A 16638-nucleotide genomic window follows, 5' to 3' on the forward strand; every position below is an offset into this window, starting at 1 on the left:
TGCACACGCCTGTGCACGGTGGCTCTGGATGTTTCTACTCCAGACTCAGTCCACTGCTTCCGCTGGTCCCCCAAGGTCTGGAATCGGTCCTTCTCCACAATCTTCCTCAGGGTCCGGTCACCTCTTCTCGTTGTGCAGCGTTTTTTGCCACACTTTTTCCTTCCCACAGACTTCCCACTGAGGTGCCTTGATACAGCACTCTGGGAACAGCCTATTTGTTCAGAAATTTCTTTCTGTGTCTTAGCCTCTTGCTTGAGGGTGTCAATGATGGCCTTCTGGACAGCAGTCAGGTCGGCAGTCTTACCCATGATTGCGGTTTTGAGTAATGAAACAGGCTGGGAGTTGTTAAAAGCCTCAGGAATCGTTTGCAGGTGTTTAGAGTTAATTAGTTGATTCAGATGATTAGGTTAATAGCTCGTTTAGAGACCCTTTTCATGATATGCTAATTTTTTGAGATAGGAATTTTGGGTTTTCATGAGCTGTATGCCAAAATCATCAGTATTAAAACAATAAAAGACCTGAAATATTTCAGTTGGTGTGCAATGAATCTAAAATATATGAAAGTTTAATTTTTATCATTACATTATGGAAAATAAAGATTTTTAATTTTTTGAGAAGGACCTGTACATCGTGTTGCTGAACCTCAAGCACATAGCCTACATTACATTACACAGAACCGGTTTGGAAAGGTAAATGAATCCAGTGTTTTTATGCATATTTATTGAACATATATTTTGTACAGTATAAAACAGAACTGAGTCGGGCTAATACAACAGAGTATTATACTTTTTTTTGCGAAGTGTACTTCTCTTCCTAGTTATTGAAATAAAACTATGTGTAATGCCAGATATTAAACAGTTATCATTCAGATATTTGTTATATATTATTCATTAAGTCATTCATACAGTCATTCATTCATTTAGTCAGTGATCTATTTTATGCAAAACATTTATTTATATGTAAGACAGTCAAACAAATCTCCCATTATGTAATCCCCTCAGATAGGCTCCTGTGTTCTTTCCCTTGTAAATAACTTTTTTTATTATTATAATTGTAGCAAATTCCATAAACAAACACTTGCTGTAAACATGTTTGGGGTCATTGAGTTTAAAAAAAAAAGTTTGTTCAGCAAGGATGAATTAAATTGACCAAAGGTGTCAGCAAAGATTTTTAGCCTACATTGTCTTACAATATTTACAAACAAATTTACTAAAAATAAATGCTGTTCTTGTGAAATTTTTATTTATAAAATAATCCTAAAAAAATTTAGCATGGTTTCAACAAAAATGTTAAGCAGCACAACCATTTTCAAAAATTATAATAATAATAAATGTTAATTGAGCAGAAAATAATCATATTAGAATGATTTCTAAAGGTTTGTTCATGTGACACTGAGGACTGGAGTAATTATGCTGAAAATTCAGCATATTCAGCAAAAATCAGTAGGCTATGGAATAAATTATATTTTCAAATAAATTAAAATAGAAAATGGTATTGTAACTGTATAATAACATTGCACAATATTACTGTTTTACTGTATTTTTGATTAAACGCAGCCTTGGTGAACATATCAGACCTTAAAGCCATCAAGACTTTAAACATTTGAAGTTAAATAGGCCCTATGTGAATTATTCACGATGTTTTTTTCTGTTCATTTGTCTTCGTGTCGTGTTTTTGATTCCCTGTGGCATTTTTCTCTGTTTTTCTCCCTTTCGTTTTGTTGTTATTTATAATGGTGTTGCTCATTGTTTATAAATATAGCCTATATAAAAAATATTCCTCCACCTGCACTCTTGTGTTCGTTCAAACAGGCTGGGTGTTGCTCGGCTGACGGATCGCTCTGCTGTCCAATCAGAGCGCAGAGACCGATGCACACGGATGCGCGCCGGAAGAGCGCCGCCGCCGCTGCAGAGCCAGAGCAGCGCCAGCACACACGGTGACAGGACTGAAATGGCGTAGCGCGCAGTCCACTGCCGCAGCAGCGTAGCGGGGCCAGGCTCACTGAACATTTCAGAGCCTGGCCCGTCGAACTCCAGCCAACGAGTATGAGAGGGATGACTTTTCGCTCCAGTTCACTCGCTTCCATACCAGCCCGAGATCACCGAAGACGGTAAGTGCACGATAATGATTGACTAGTACTACAAGAGCTTGGCTTTGTCTAATCTTTGTGTTGCAGTTTCGCATTCCAGCACTTGCGTCACTAGGTAGATTGTCATGCATTGTGCAGGAGTCAAGATGCACGTTATTTGATTGTGCATTAATATTCAATTTCAATGTTCTTTCAAGCTACTTTGTCCATTCCTTCCATAAGTGCTGTAGAACTAGTGGCTACATTGTTAAAGGAAAATGCAGATAGTAATTAAACTGCTTTGTCTTATCAAAACAGTGGCCCTCATATGTCATGACAAGAAGAGAAAGGAACAGTCTGGAAAGGAACCCATGACCAGGTAGGTCAGTTTGTGCAGCAGAAATAACACAAGATACTTCCTTGTTAGGCTGGGTATTGACACAGATTTAATTTGATTCAGCTTCAAAAGCTCTTGATATGATTCAATTCTGATTTTCATTTGATTCAATTAATTTGGAGAATTATCAGGTATAGTAAGTCAATTTTCAAGTCTCTCTCAACTAATTCTGTAAAATACACAAGCAACCCTGTAATTTAGTACATTACTATAATATTATAAGTTATAATGAGACATCAGTAACAGGTTTAGTAAAAAATATGTGTGATATAGTACATATATTTAGCATTTTAGTCATTTTCTTTCAAGATAATTCTCGAGTTATGGACATTAAATGCCTCTCCTGAGGTAAATGTAATGTTATGTGTCATAATCATTGTTTCCGTGGTTGAAACATCAACCATTTCGGGCACTGTTTTTCAACGTACCTTCTGTCATCGCACATAAAAAAAAAGCATCAAAACGGTTTTTATTGTTAGAATTTCATTCATTTGAAAACTTAAGACTGTTTCGTATCAAAAGTAACAAAGCTTATTGTGATTATTGAATGGGAGGCTTGCAATAAATAATGTTTAGAGAAGTTTTGTTCATGCATCAACAAGAAAACAGCATAGACTAAAAGATCAATCTTTGGATTTATTAATCAATATCAGTACATCAAAATAAAGATAGATAGAGTAATCAATATTGTCATTGTTGGGCTTACTTCCTTGCCTTATCTGATCTGTTGCAGATGAGACCGTCTTGTCTTTGTTCTTCAAATTGCCCTCCATCCTGATCAGTTGACCTTCCTCCAGCGATATTTCAGGGAAGTGTTTGTTCAGCATACCATCTGTCCCTGATCTATGAACATATCATCTCTGCACTTTGAAGATAACAACTGAAGTTGTTTTTATTCATGAAAAAACTCATGTGTCCAAAAAACTTAAATAACAACATGATTGTGCCACAGTAAAGAACCATTGTCTGGTCATATTTGTTATAAATAAATCCAGTGGGGTATTTATATAGTTGCAGGTTGAGTTAAAAGAAAGTGAAAATGGAGAGAGCAAAATCGCACTTGATTTGCAGGTAAAACGAATGCACGTTTAAAAACTAAATCTTGCAAGCAAGATAAAGTAGCTTCATCCAACTTTTTTTTTTTCTGCAGACTAAGTGCCTAGACACGTCCCAGCTCCTGTCTCTCAATTGACTATTTCCATAACTTAGCTTAGCTTCAAACCTACAAGAAAAGCACTGCTTGGTCATTTATTTAGTCTTTGAAAATGCCTGAAAATGAGACGACAAACTGTAGACAGAAAGCTCTCTTCAAAAAAATGTTTCTCTCATCTCTGAACTGATATTGGTGCTTTGGCTAGACCATGAACCTTTCTTCATGTTTTCTATGTACTTGTACTGACATACCAAGATAGACAGTGGCACACTGACCCAAGCATTATAAATCCCACAGTTAAACCTTTCTAGTAGGGGTGAGGTTCTGATGAGATGCAGGACATAATGAAATATAATTATTTTACTACCTCAGAAGTTACCACAGCTCAGACCCATACAGCAAGCGCTCTAATCAAACTATATTCACATTTCTTTTTCTCGCTGTTATCTAAATATAGTCATTGTCTGTCAAATAGTTTTGGTGGTCCGATAGAAGAGGAGTGATGATGTATCTTCTCTTGTACATGATTCAAAATGTATAGAGACCTTATAATTCACTGGTTGTATATTTGTCCTATATGTTCTCCAGGAGAACATGCAGGGCGAGATAAACACGTCACTTTCATCCAGTACCATCATCATGGTTATCCTTCTCATTAGGCCTGAAGAAAGGCAGAAAAATGGTTACATGTTAGGCCCTGGTTACAACGGTCGAAAATAGTTTCTAATAGTTTAGTATGTTTTCAATGTAACATCTCAAATAGATTATGGCAAGTTGGTCTCTGGGTATCTTACACAGCCTGTGCTCGATCCTCAGCTACAGTGCACTGTGAAAATAGGAAATTAACTTCATCTGTAGGAAAAAATGCACCTAATGTTTGTTTTGTTTGTATAGTAGTTTCTATCATACATCCGTAGAAATAAAAGTGTTCTGTACGCCGTAAGAAGAGTAGTGAGGCCTCAGTGTGGGAAATGTGCAATATTTGTTTATTTCCTTTGTCTTTGTTTTAAGATGAATATGTATATTGTACAAACAAGTGACAAGTTGTTCGCAAAAACAACAAAATCACCAATGTCTTCCATTAAATGATGTATAGTTTCATCCGCTTGCTTTAAGGTGGCGGGATTTGTAGTGCCAGCATAAACGTGGCCATGCATGTACGGTAGCGATGCTTGCTGAGTTTAATAGTCGTAGTGACATTCAGTATATGCTATAATAAAGTCGTTTAGATAATAAAATTAGGCAGACAAAGATTTAGTTATAGTAACCACCATGGATGCAGCATCCACACCTTGATCGATTTGATTAAGAAGCGATTTTCATTTGTTCAGAGTTTGTTTGTTTTAGTTTTTAATTAACAAACACAGTTTTTTATTCATGGGTAATCTTATTAGTTAATAATATGTTGTAGCATGCTGAGGATTAGAACAATGGCGGTTGGTATTGACGTGCGGCTAGCCATGCTGAAATACATGTATGTTTCAAAAGCACTGTGTGAGTTTGTCCTAGTTTGTACTGTAAAAAATTAAGTTCTAGGCCCAATATAGTCAACTTGAATCAAAACGAAAGTCTCTAACGGGCAAAAAAAAAAAAAAGTCTTGTCAGCTTAGAAGATATTACATGTGTTGAAGAGTTTCATTCGATACCTGTTTCAAGATAAATCCTTATTATGGAAACAAAGACTTTTGCTAAAATGGTACATCCTCAAAGGGTTGTTTTTTTGGTCTGTAATAATCAGACACAAAGGAGAATAGAGTACTCTCTTCCTGATTAGAAAGGGTAACCTAGAACTGTGTTTGTATTCATACCTCTAATATTGCATTTTCCATCAGGTATTATTGTCTCAGACTAGAGCTGTGGGTAGATTATTCCTAGTAGCAGAAACTCTTGATTTTAAAGTGACATGTAGAATATTATGTGGCATAAAGCAATTATCAAAGCATTGTAATGTAGATAAATACCTCAATGACTGGAATGCAAACTATATTTTTAAATATACTCGAAGATATGCAAGCCATGATGTGTATTAAGTTCATGATTTAGAAGCAATAATTAGTTCATGCATGAATTATAGTGTCAGAACAGTTTAGTGGTGTTTGTGAAATAAAAATCTGTAGCATATTTGTGTTAAGTGGTAAGTGTTTTATCCAGAACATCCCATCGCTCATACGGAACTATAAACATTTCATAGAACAAAACAGACCCATTTTTCACGGACACCAAATAAATATGTGAAGGTAGCACTGAGGGTGTGACAAATATTAATATAAAGAACTTTTTAGTTTGGACAGGTGGAGGAAAGTAGATAGGGAATATATATATATATATATATATATATATATATATATATATACACATGTATGCAGGGTCTATGACCTTCTATTGACTTTGCATGTTTACATACAAAACATTGTGGAACGCACGTAAGCTGTATGCTTATTTACAGCTTATTTTCATTGACAGCAATATGAGCAGTGTTCTGGGTAGTAGTTTGAGACACTCTGATGATTCATCATATCAGTGAATCCTGGGTAAATAAAATGTACCACAATACATCCACAAAACCGAGGATCCATTTGGGAATTTACATGTATTTTTAATAAGAGCGCAAAAAAATAACATTTGCTGATGCATGGTAGAAGTGGATAAAAAATGTTTTGTGCGGCATGCAATAATTGAGCTTGGCTTAAACATATTTATGCAGAAATGTGATAACTAAATCTATGAGTGGACCAATGTTGTGATTTTCTTTTTCAAATGCATGAAATCCCAAAGGTTTATCTCTACTGTAAATTATTCAGATGTATTCATTAAGAAATGTTACTTTTTGTATTTGAATATTGTATGATGAAAATGAAATTGTTATGAGTCTGTGATTCAAGAGGCAAAGTCGGATACTATAAGTATTTAGCAAAGCCTTAACAATTGTGAGTTTAAATGGAAAAACAAAAATAAAATTTGACAGCTTATTCTTGTTCAATGCAAATAATGCAGTTTATATGCTTTGCTGACCTGATTTGTGTTGCCGATTTTGCCTCTGAATGTGAAACTCTATGCTTAGTCTGATCTATGCACTACAAATGCACCCCGCATGATTTTATACAAAATGTTACATTTTAGCAATAAAAAAGCAGCATGGTGCCAATCATAAAATGTGTTGTTTCCTTCTTCAGTGTTATGTTTTTCAGTAGTGTAAGATATCAGACATTTTTCCCGCAAATAAATTTTTTTTATTTATCATAATATATGATAAATAAACATTCTGAACAATGTAAATAAAGAAATGCAACATAGTTAACCAAGCTAGTTAATATTTCACACATTTTTAAACATTTGACGAACCAAACTCCTATTTAATACATCATACAAATATATAAAGACTTTATTACAACACTGTTACAAGAAAGCTGTACATATTCCACACCAGCCATTTCTTTAGTTTACATTGTTTGTGGACATTTTTTCCATCATTCCCTCCAGAATCTTCACCTGCTTCAATTGAGCTTCTAAATACTGCTTCAGCTAGAAAAGGAGAAAGAAAATCCACAATGTTCAATCCAACTCAGTTGAGCAGCTGTTAAAGCAACCTTACATATAATTTAATAGAATATAATGTTGCTCTCCTTCTGTACAATAAGCAGTAAATGCATGAGTACATAAATACAAACCTCTTTAATATTTTTGTCCATGAGTCTGTGTTTGAAGTCGATTTTGGAGGCTTTAACACGTGTGCCACTTCTTAGCATGTAACTAAAATATATATTTAAAAAAAACATGTCAAAATCAAAAATATGGCTCTCATAATAATATAAAAAAGTAATATAACCATTAAAATTTAAACCATTAAATATTTATATTACGCAAATTCTGTTAGTGTGCACATTATTATTATAAACTACTCCCACCAGTTGATGAGCTCTTTTCGTAGTAGGAAGAGATTTCGTAAAGAAGACAGGTGCTCTGGGGTGGAGTGAAGAACCAGGCCAACAGTACCATGGCAACCAGCACAGTGAAGAACCTGGTATGTGCTACAGAGAAAACACAATGGGATATCCGACACACATGCTGGAAGTGAAGCGGCTGAGATCAATAGAAAGCAATACTTACGAGGAAGCCAGTTTACCCTTCAAACTCATATCCAGATTTTTATTCACCCTCACATCCTCAGTAACATCTGCAAAGGAAAGATTAAAATGTCTTTGCAGAGATTATTACAACACACCCATACGTGTTTGGTGTATTTTACAAACCTTTTCATGACTGAATCTATATCTGCAGTTTAGTCTGCATGCTATTAAAATGAGGTAAATTACAACTTACTCAAACAAATAATACTCTGGAGGCTCTGGACTTCCCCGCAGATGCCGAGAGAGTCTCCAAGCACTGTGTTGCATGTCATGCATTGGAGAACGCTGCAATTCCTATAGTCTACCAAACACATTTCTCTGTCCGTCACTGCTCTTAGCTGATCTGCAATTGAACTAGTCTGTGTCGAGTCACATGGACCGATGTCATAAGAGCTTTCGAGCAAACTTCGAGTGCTGTTCGACATTGTTAGCTAGTAGCTACTTTTGTCCTTGTTCTGCTCAGACAAGTTCAAAAGACGCAACCACGTTAATTCATTTATAGGTTTGAACTCTAGGTGGCGCCCAAAACCACTCAATCAAACCCCGCTTTTGCCTAAGCATTTTAGCCAATCAAAATCAACGAGACATAAACGCCACTTTTTATTGGGTGTAGTGCAGTATCGTCATGGGCTTCTCAACCAATCATGTAACGGAAAGGGCTGTTTTTGAAACGTTTATTCATTTAATTTTTCAAACGGCAATCCCACCTAAACAAACCGATCTGTATACCAGAGAGAGTCAATATTACGTTATATTTCTGCATTTGGCATTACGATTATCCAAAATATGGATTTGGACTCGCTTAAATATGCGGAATTGCAGCGCCTCGCTAAAGAAGTTGGAATGAAAGCGAATATGAAGGTAAATCGCGTTTACTAGTATAAGTGATGTAGTGCTGTGTTTGCATGCTGCCAACCCAAGTGTAACTTATCGTTACTAAATGATCTGCATTATATTCACACACACATGCATGCATGCATATATATATATATATATATATATATATATATATATATATATATATATATATATATATATATATGCATTTTATAAGATTTTAACTCTTACTTTGTGGCTGTATGTTTTCTATTTTCTAAATGTTCGGTTTTAATCGCTTTTAGGCTGAAAAACTATTGAAAGCTTTAAAAGAGCACTTTTCAAAACAACAACAGCAGCTGACATCGGAAAATGTGAGTAATATCTGTTAATTGTCAAACATAATCTGTTCAAAATGTTGAGATTTCTAATAAAAGAAGCAACACTGTATTGTTTGCAGGGGAATGATGTAGCCGACGCGCACGACGATGCTGTCCCGCCCGTTGACGCGCAAAGCGCGCACACGTCAACGTTTGTGACCGAGCGCCGAGGAAAAGGACGCACTGCCAAGAGAAAGCTCAGTGACTCCCCACCTGTAACTGCTCAGGTATACACGAGCATATGTACAGTACAGATCTGTTAGTCTAATCTATAAACTTTATGTAATTTTGTAATGAATTGTTTTTAATATGTAATATTTAGACTGAAGAAAAGCAGGCACAAGAGGAGAGCCGAAGGGGCTCCAAGAGAAGGAAGGTATCCTCAGCCAAGAACACACAGACTCTGATTCCACCTGAAATCTCTACTAAAGAGGATACTGTGGAGAAAGCTCTAGAATCTGGGGAAACCAATCCAGACTCTGAAGATGCTTCTACAGAGCCATGTGTGAAAGGTGAGGCTTGAAGAATTATACTCAATTTCAAGTTGCTTGTGGAGAGTAGATATTATCAATCATCCTTTTAATTACAATCTAATAGATAAGGGAGTTGAGGAGGTTATTTATTAGTTCGTGTTTGTACAGTGTATGCTATGATTACTTTTAAGATGTATATCTTGCAGGTGTAGGGAGAAGAACCGTGGGTAAAATCCCCCGTCATGAAGGTCTGATGAAGAGGAAACCTACGCTGCGGCCGACAACTCCTAGTAATACAATCCTTCCAACTATATATGTGAAAAGATAATATATTTCCAGTTCCTGTACTATTCAAATTACAGTTTCTTGTTTAGATGACTGTTCTGTCTGAGCTCATTTAAGATTTGTAACCAAATATTCTGAGCTCTGCCCTTCAGTAATGCATTTGCAAAACTCCATTTCCCAGATTTCAAAAAACTCCATGAGGCTCATTTCAAAAAGTTGGAGTCCATCGATTCTTATGTGCAAAGGAAGAACAAACAAATGGAGGTGATCAGGAATTCAGTCAAGGAGCTGAAGGTAACAATGACCTAGGGTTATTATTATCACTAACTAAAACTATTAAAACATTTTTTTTGTTAATTGAAATAAAATAGAAATATTCTATGAAAACTGTTAAGTTGATGAACTAAAACCACGAACACAAAACTAAATATAAAGATTAACAGATGCTAATTAAAATATAATAGTAAAAAAAACAACTAGTTTGAGCATTTTGGATTTCACACCTTATTTTGAGTACCAAGGGTTTTATTTATGAGTCGTGATTTATATATTTATTTTTGTAATTTTAGGCACTGTCAGAAAAGACGTTGAAGAAATCAGTCGAGACAAAGGCTCAAACTGTAAGTCACCAAACAACTCCTACCAGCTGTCAGGATTCACTTTTTGAATTCGCACACATCCTGATCATAAATTTGTCTCAAATATTTTTTAATTAAATTGGCATATGAAGACTTAAGTTTCAAAAGCCTTGAAGTCTGTCTAAAGTTTTTGTTTAATATTTAAAAAAAAATCAGGCTCCTATAGGTTTCTACCCAAGTACCAGCATTTCTGAATGGGCTGAGAATGGGATTTAGTGAGTTTGAAGTGAAAGTATTTGATGAATGTTTACTATGTGCATAGAGCATTCACTCAATTATCTAATTTTTGACAGAGGTGGCTTTTTGAGGCTTTTGCATCGGAGGTCTTAATATATCTTTTCTAAAACTATGGGGGGGAAAAGTCTCACATCTTGTCGAAATACAGTTGTATTGTGTCTGAGTCAAACAAGTTTGTTATTTCTGGAAGGGGTTGACCTCATAAGCAAGCTTTGGTATTGTCTCCCATTAGAAGGTGCCTACTAGCCGAGCATCTCTTTTCAGTCCTGGAGTGCAGGAGAAGAAACCAGTGCCAGAAAGACGCAGGCTCACTCAGCAGACTGCCAGCAAGTCTGCATTGAAGGACAGCGCCACCTTCAGGCCAACTGTCCTCACCACCAATAAAATCAATGTCAGGTAAATACACAGTATGCTTTATAATTCTTTTAGTATTGAGATCAAGTTAAATATAGGTGCTAAAGCCAAGCATTGACAAATAAAGTGACTTTTCACTTAACTGCTGCGTTTCTGTCTCTAGGTTCTCAAAGGCCACTCACGATAACGAATACAAGCGTTCTCTGGTAAAGACTCCAGCTCGTATGTCTCCTCTTGTCCCTCTCACCTCCACTCCAGGGAGAAAATCTGTTCATACCAAACCTGAACTTAATAAAAGTATCAACGCCATCAATAAAACACCTGGTATGGGTAATGCCATTGTGTTGCAGTTATCATTTTATAACTGATTTTAAGAAGCATTGGTTTCATTTGTTGTTGGTTTTTGCAGGAGTTACTCCGTTTGTTTTTAATGGGAACAACAGCATGTCAGTCACACCTGGTACCACCAACAAGAATACATTTGATCTGAAGGCCAGTCTCTCTCGTCCACTCACCTACAAACCACACAAAGGTTTGTCCACAATCAGACAAATATATAATGTAATGCCTGGGACTAATGTGTCAGGCACTGCTTTCTTGAATTGAAACTTGTTGCTGCTTGCTATTCATTGTCATCCTTAATTTCTGCAGGAAAACTGAAGGCTTTTGGAGCTGCACAGGAGAACACAGAACTAAATAAATCTCAGACTGTTCCTTCACACCAGAAAAACTATAAACAGCACCAAGTTCAAACCAGGTTAGATGCTTATTTGTGGTTATGCATTGTGAGATGCACTACTGTTCAAAAAGTTGGGGTCAGTAAGATTTATTAATATTAATTTAGCAGGGATGCATTAAATCGATCAAAAGTGACAGTAAAGAGTTGTTTCTTACTGTTTCTGTATTTTTAATTTTAAAAAAAATGCTGTTAATTCCAACGTTTTATATATAAAAAATATAAATCACTGTTTTCATGAAAACATTAAGCAGCAAAACTGTTTTCAACACTGATAATAATAAGAAATGGTTCTTGAGCACCAACTCAGCATATTAGCATGATTTCTAAAGGATCATGTGTAAATTCGGCTTTGCCATCACAGGAGTAAATTAAATTTTAAAATATAATAGAAAATAGTTATTTTAAATGGTAATGATATCTCATAGTATTGCTGTTTTTTTATTGCATTTGATCAAATAAATGCAGCCTTGGTGAACATGAGACTTCAATAACTTAAAAAAAATCTTACCGACCCCACTTTAAACTGTAGCGTGCATTTAAATTTGATTGGTCTCATAACTTTATCTCATTGAATATGCTTTGCTTTTTTTAACCTTCAGAGAGGAGCGACGTACCAAGCACGCAGTAGACCGAAAACAGAAGAAAGAGAATATGCTGGGTGCCAGACGAGGCCTGGTCATGGCCTAAATCCATTATCTTTTCTGTTTTGCTATTTTAGACACTCATTGTACATGTTAACTTTTGTCTGTTTTGCTCCAAACTTTTTTACTCTTCTGTAAACATCTGTTTATTAACATAGGTTAATGTGAGGTAATCAAACAGAATCTTTTGAGGATGAGAATTTTATATCTTAAACATTGTTTTTGATTTATGTGCGAAGAGATGCCCTGGTGAATTGTATTTAGTATGAATGGTTACATTTGTACTGGGACAAAAACAGTAGTTACTTAATACATTGGTCACACAAAATGTCTATTTGTACTTGAGCGATATTCATAAATTATCATTTTTGTACTTTTTTGTCCTTCATGTGGTCATTTTTGTGTGTGTATATAATGTGTATGTGTTAAAGATATCGGCCTGCAAAAAAAAATACATCCAATGAATTTTTTTTTTTTTTACAAAGTTTTTATTAATAAAACATTTGTTACGTTTGTTATCTGTGATTGCAGAATCCTTTTTAATCCAATTAGACCTCAGGGTTTCTCTTGTAAAGCTCATATGCAAACTCCTCTGTGTGGGCAAGGTCGTTACACAGACCGATGAAGTCAATCTCCAGCTGAAATGGACCGTCTGCTTTGTCCCCCAGTGTAAAACCAATACTCTTTACCTAAGAGGACACAAGTTTTGAATCTGAGGTATGATGAATTTGCACCACAATGCTCATAAATGTATCATCAGAGGGAATAGCAGGATTAATGATTAGCAGGATTAATGATTAGATGCTCATATCAATTACTAGGTAAACTATGATGAAATAAAGTCATGCTGACCTTATCTAACCAGAGGACATGCTGGTTATCCTGTATTCTTCCCCGACTGGAAAGGAAAAACTTGGAGAATGGGATCTGTAAGAGAGTGATGATTTTACAATTAACAAGCAAGAGATCTGGACCGCTCAAAACCTACTTTTCCGAAAGTTTGGGGCATAGTACGATTTTTTTGAAAGAAGTCTCATGCTCACCAGGGCATTTGATCATAAATACTGTAAAAACAGTAATATTGTGAAATCTTAATGAAAAAAAAAGTAAATTAAAAAATCTGAGTTTTCAGCATCATTACTCTTCAGATTCACATGATCCTTCAGAAATCATCCAATATGCTGAATGGTTCTCAAAAACATTTCTTATTATCAGTTGAAAACAGTAAATATTTTTGTAGAAACCGTGGTACATTATTTTCAGGATTCTTTGATGTGAGTTCAAAAGAACAACAATGTAAGTCTATACTGTCACTTTTGATCAATTTAATGTTTCCTTGATGAATAAAAGTATCTTACTGACCCCAAACTTTTAATAAAACAGATTAATTTAAATGCACTTTCATATGAACTGCAGATGAAGTGTCTCTAGATTTCCATTAATGTAAAATTCTTAAGACATGCCTTAACATCCTGCCAGTAAGGTCCCCCTCTAGTGTAGAGGAAGTAACTGTAGATGTCATCTCTCTGATGAGAAAAGAAGGTCTCAGCAGACACGTTTACCATCCACGGTCTTCCATCTCCCCGGATACGCATATGCAAAGTGTTGAAACTTGACCAGTCATAGGTTTTCTTCCTGTCAAATGAGGCCTGCGGCAGAGAGGAATAATATAAGGTCAAATAACATGTTATTGCCCCTTTACGGCTACATTTAAATATATGTAAATTTATGCAAATAAACTCCAAAGCTGTGATTCCAATTTCTAATGTTTTCTAAAAACTCGCAACTCATGAATTATAGTGTTTCAATGTACTTTCATCATAAATTGTATAATTCTAAACTGAAAATATACCTATACAATATGTTTGGGGTCAATTAGACTTTTTAAAAATAAATTAATTCTTTTATTCAGCGAGGATGCATTAAATTGATCAAATGTGACAAAGACATTTATAATGTTTTAAAAGATTTCTGTTTCAAATGAATGCTGTTCTTTTGAATGCTCAATTCATCAAAGAATTGTGATTTTTTTAAATCAGTTTTCACAAAAATATTAAGCAGCACAACTGTTTTTCAACATTGATAATAATAATATAATAAATGTTTCTTGAGCAGCAAATCAGCATAGTAGAATGATTTCTGAAGGATCATGTGACACTGAAAACTGGAGTAATGATGCTGAAAATATAGCTTCGATCACAGAATTAAATAATTTTTTTTAAATAGAAAACATTTATTTTAATATTTCACAATATTTCTGTTTTTCTTATTTTTGATCAAATAGATGCAGTCTTAGTGGGCATAAGAGACTTCTTTCAAAAACATAATTCTTTTTTATTTTTTTATTACTGACCTCAAACTTTTGAACGGTATTGTAAATGTCTAAACCATGTTTTCATGTAATTTGTGTCAGTTTAATGCACAATAGAAAATATAATTTTGAAAGGAACGAGTCATTACATTACAAATTCATTTAAACTTTTTCATCCTAGATATTCTCATTAATAATCTTAGTCCCAACTAAAAAAAAATGTCCTGCAGAAAGCTCAGTCTTCATTTATTATTAAACCAAGCAGACAGCATGAATAGAATTGAATAAGACATCTGAAATGTGATGAATAAGTAATCAGATTATGGATCAGACAGAGAGATGTACTGACCAAAGGTTGTTTGGAGCGCATAGTGCAATATCCACTGTATCGAGTCTCTCCATCACGAGGAGGCGTGGAGCACAAAGACCCGTACAGAAAACACGTGGTGTTGTTCTTTCCCAATTTGGTGTATGCCACACTATGGCCCCCAATTTCCTGATCAGATGACACGACCCACTGATCGAGACTCTCCGGCCCACGGAACTCCCACTGGACACAGGTCTGTTCCAGCATGTGCTCTAGTAATGGCCTTCCTTCTGGTCCAGTCCAGCGTTGGACAAACTCATCCTTCAACAATCCAATGTGCTTCTTGATACCCTCCACACCTTTGGAGAAATCAAAGTGTATCTTTTGCCAAGGCCAACGGGTGTCTGGGGGCTGACCCGGTCTGCGGTAATCTCGTTCATATACGCTCCTGGTGCTCAGTATAGCTGAGAATCTGAGCGTAGATGGAAATAACAGTGGCTGCCTGTGAGTGAATCCATAAACTCCTGACAGAGCTTTTAATGCTCTCCTCGATACAGCCATTTGGTCCGAGGAGCTCTTGTGACCAGATCAGTAGAATATACTGAAAAAATGAAAACATCATATGTAATGAAAATGAAATGCCTTTTTATATTAACTGTCATATAACATACGGTTGATCTTCTGGATTCCAATGTTTTCACTTTTTAAATCGGGGTCTGGGGAACCCCAGGGGATTGAAAAAGTAAAAAAATAAAATAAAAATTCAAATAAATAAATACATTAGAACAAATAAATAAATAAAAATTACAGTATAAATAAATAATACATTTTAGATTCAAATAATTAAGTAAACAATAAAATTGAGTTAAAAACAAAAATTAGATTTAAATACATAATATATTTAACAGTGCAGTATAGTGGGTAAAAAAAAACGAATAGATATTTTCCAAATAATATTTTAAATTTGTATTGTATAGTTGGTTATGTCCATTTGAATTAGCTTAATTTGGGTCTTTATACATGAAAATATACGGCTGCCCTTTAAATTTTAGGATGGGGGTCTCTTGCACGATCATACATAAATGGGGGTCCGTGGAATCTAAAAGATTGAAAACCCCTAGTCCAAAGAGCACCACAGTAGTACAGTAACATGTAAAAAGCCCCTGAACATCTTACAGCCATCTCTCTTTTTTTCTTTTCTTTGCAAACACTTACACGTTCACTTGACTGTAATGAGCAATGAGAGTAAATCCATAGATTAAATCTTAGTTGACTGGATATGACATTCAGAAGTCATACATGAGAAAGCCACTGCGTGTTTGAATGTTAATGACAGTTTTACATGTTACAGCTATGCTACAAACCCTGAGGGTGACCACATTTGTCATATCTAAAAAATAACAAAAGAATAAAGGTAAAATATGTCTCGAAAAGCAATTATTTTTTACTACTCATTTGTGCTATTGCAGTCCGTCATATAATCTGTCCTTACCTGAAACAAGCACACGTGCTTAAGGTCCTACCAACACCAAATATCTCTCGCAGGTGATTCCCACCCACATCACATATAGTGATTAACAAATAATATTATATTTTTGGCTAAATAAATGTATACATATTATGTACAATTAACAAATACAACACATCTCTGGTCCTGTGTATGTCGTCGCTGAGTTTCGGAGTGACGTGTGCGCATGCGTAGTGCAGCTCTA

The 16638-nt window shown here is 35.3% G+C and overlaps 3 protein-coding genes and 1 long non-coding RNA gene across 7 annotated transcripts; 2 read left to right on the forward strand and 2 right to left on the reverse strand.

Annotated features, from left to right (window-relative positions):
* The first annotated feature begins 1884 nt into the window (after positions 1–1884).
* Positions 1885–6771, forward strand: LOC143744917 (uncharacterized). Its single transcript, XR_013205931.1, has 4 exons — positions 1885–2110; positions 2387–2447; positions 3199–3536; positions 3616–6771. It is a non-coding gene; the product is annotated as an uncharacterized LOC143744917 (long non-coding RNA).
* Positions 6772–6970: 199 nt separating this feature from the next.
* On the reverse strand, positions 6971–8264 carry oip5 (opa interacting protein 5). The gene is made up of 5 exons (XM_077236637.1): positions 7939–8264; positions 7726–7792; positions 7524–7646; positions 7287–7368; positions 6971–7140 (listed from the first exon to the last, which is right to left on the reverse strand). The coding sequence occupies exons 1-5, from the start codon at positions 8168–8170 to the stop codon at positions 7054–7056; spliced, it is 591 nt and encodes a 196-aa protein (XP_077092752.1). The 5' UTR covers positions 8171–8264; the 3' UTR covers positions 6971–7053.
* Positions 8265–8411: 147 nt separating this feature from the next.
* Positions 8412–12403, forward strand: nusap1 (nucleolar and spindle associated protein 1). 3 transcript variants are annotated; one of them, XM_077236632.1, is made up of 12 exons: positions 8413–8606; positions 8867–8935; positions 9022–9168; positions 9264–9453; positions 9621–9704; positions 9881–9993; positions 10269–10319; positions 10807–10970; positions 11092–11252; positions 11338–11460; positions 11580–11685; positions 12267–12403. In XM_077236632.1, the coding sequence occupies exons 1-12, from the start codon at positions 8532–8534 to the stop codon at positions 12352–12354; spliced, it is 1371 nt and encodes a 456-aa protein (XP_077092747.1). In that variant the 5' UTR covers positions 8413–8531; the 3' UTR covers positions 12355–12403. The 3 variants fall into 3 exon arrangements, with proteins under 3 accessions (XP_077092749.1, XP_077092747.1, XP_077092748.1); XM_077236634.1 differs by lacking the exon at positions 9621–9704 and having other exon boundaries at positions 8412–8606; XM_077236633.1 differs by lacking the exon at positions 10269–10319.
* Positions 12404–12773: 370 nt separating this feature from the next.
* ndufaf1 (NADH:ubiquinone oxidoreductase complex assembly factor 1) lies at positions 12774–16637 on the reverse strand. Of its 2 annotated transcripts, none has more exons than XM_077236635.1 (5): positions 16419–16637; positions 14969–15527; positions 13772–13957; positions 13161–13235; positions 12774–12997 (listed from the first exon to the last, which is right to left on the reverse strand). In XM_077236635.1, exons 2-5 carry the CDS (start codon positions 15485–15487, stop codon positions 12857–12859), a joined length of 921 nt encoding a protein of 306 aa, XP_077092750.1. In that variant the 5' UTR covers positions 15488–15527; positions 16419–16637; the 3' UTR covers positions 12774–12856. The 2 variants fall into 2 exon arrangements, with proteins under 2 accessions (XP_077092750.1, XP_077092751.1); XM_077236636.1 differs by lacking the exon at positions 16419–16637 and adding an exon at positions 16142–16415.
* Between the last annotated feature and the right edge of the window lies 1 nt (position 16638).

The sequence above is a fragment of the Siphateles boraxobius genome, unplaced genomic scaffold (genome assembly GCF_051911475.1).
Source record: "Siphateles boraxobius isolate OS27281-9 unplaced genomic scaffold, OSU_SipBor_1 20, whole genome shotgun sequence".
In the NCBI taxonomy this organism is placed as follows: Eukaryota; Metazoa; Chordata; class Actinopteri; order Cypriniformes; family Leuciscidae; genus Siphateles; species Siphateles boraxobius.

Bases quoted from the DNA above. Each gene is read 5' to 3' on its own strand.
- oip5 (XM_077236637.1), bottom strand. From the start codon at position 8,170: ATGTCGAACAGCACTCGAAGTTTGCTCGAAAGCTCTTATGACATCGGT. The intron at 7,647-7,725 runs GTAAGTATTGCT...TTTTCTCTGTAG, and splicing joins AAGGGTAAACTGGCTTCCTC to CACATACCAGGTTCTTCACT. The intron at 7,141-7,286 runs GTTTGTATTTAT...CTCCTTTTCTAG, and splicing joins TGGACAAAAATATTAAAGAG to CTGAAGCAGTATTTAGAAGC.
- nusap1 (XM_077236632.1), top strand. From the start codon at position 8,532: ATGGATTTGGACTCGCTTAAATATGCGGAATTGCAGCGCCTCGCTAAA. The intron at 11,253-11,337 runs GTATGGGTAATG...TGGTTTTTGCAG, and splicing joins CGCCATCAATAAAACACCTG to GAGTTACTCCGTTTGTTTTT. The intron at 11,461-11,579 runs GTTTGTCCACAA...TAATTTCTGCAG, and splicing joins CACCTACAAACCACACAAAG to GAAAACTGAAGGCTTTTGGA.
- ndufaf1 (XM_077236635.1), bottom strand. From the start codon at position 15,487: ATGGCTGTATCGAGGAGAGCATTAAAAGCTCTGTCAGGAGTTTATGGA. The intron at 13,958-14,968 runs GTCAGTACATCT...TCTCTGCCGCAG, and splicing joins TGCGCTCCAAACAACCTTTG to GCCTCATTTGACAGGAAGAA. The intron at 13,236-13,771 runs GCATGTCTTAAG...ACTCTCTTACAG, and splicing joins CTTACTGGCAGGATGTTAAG to ATCCCATTCTCCAAGTTTTT.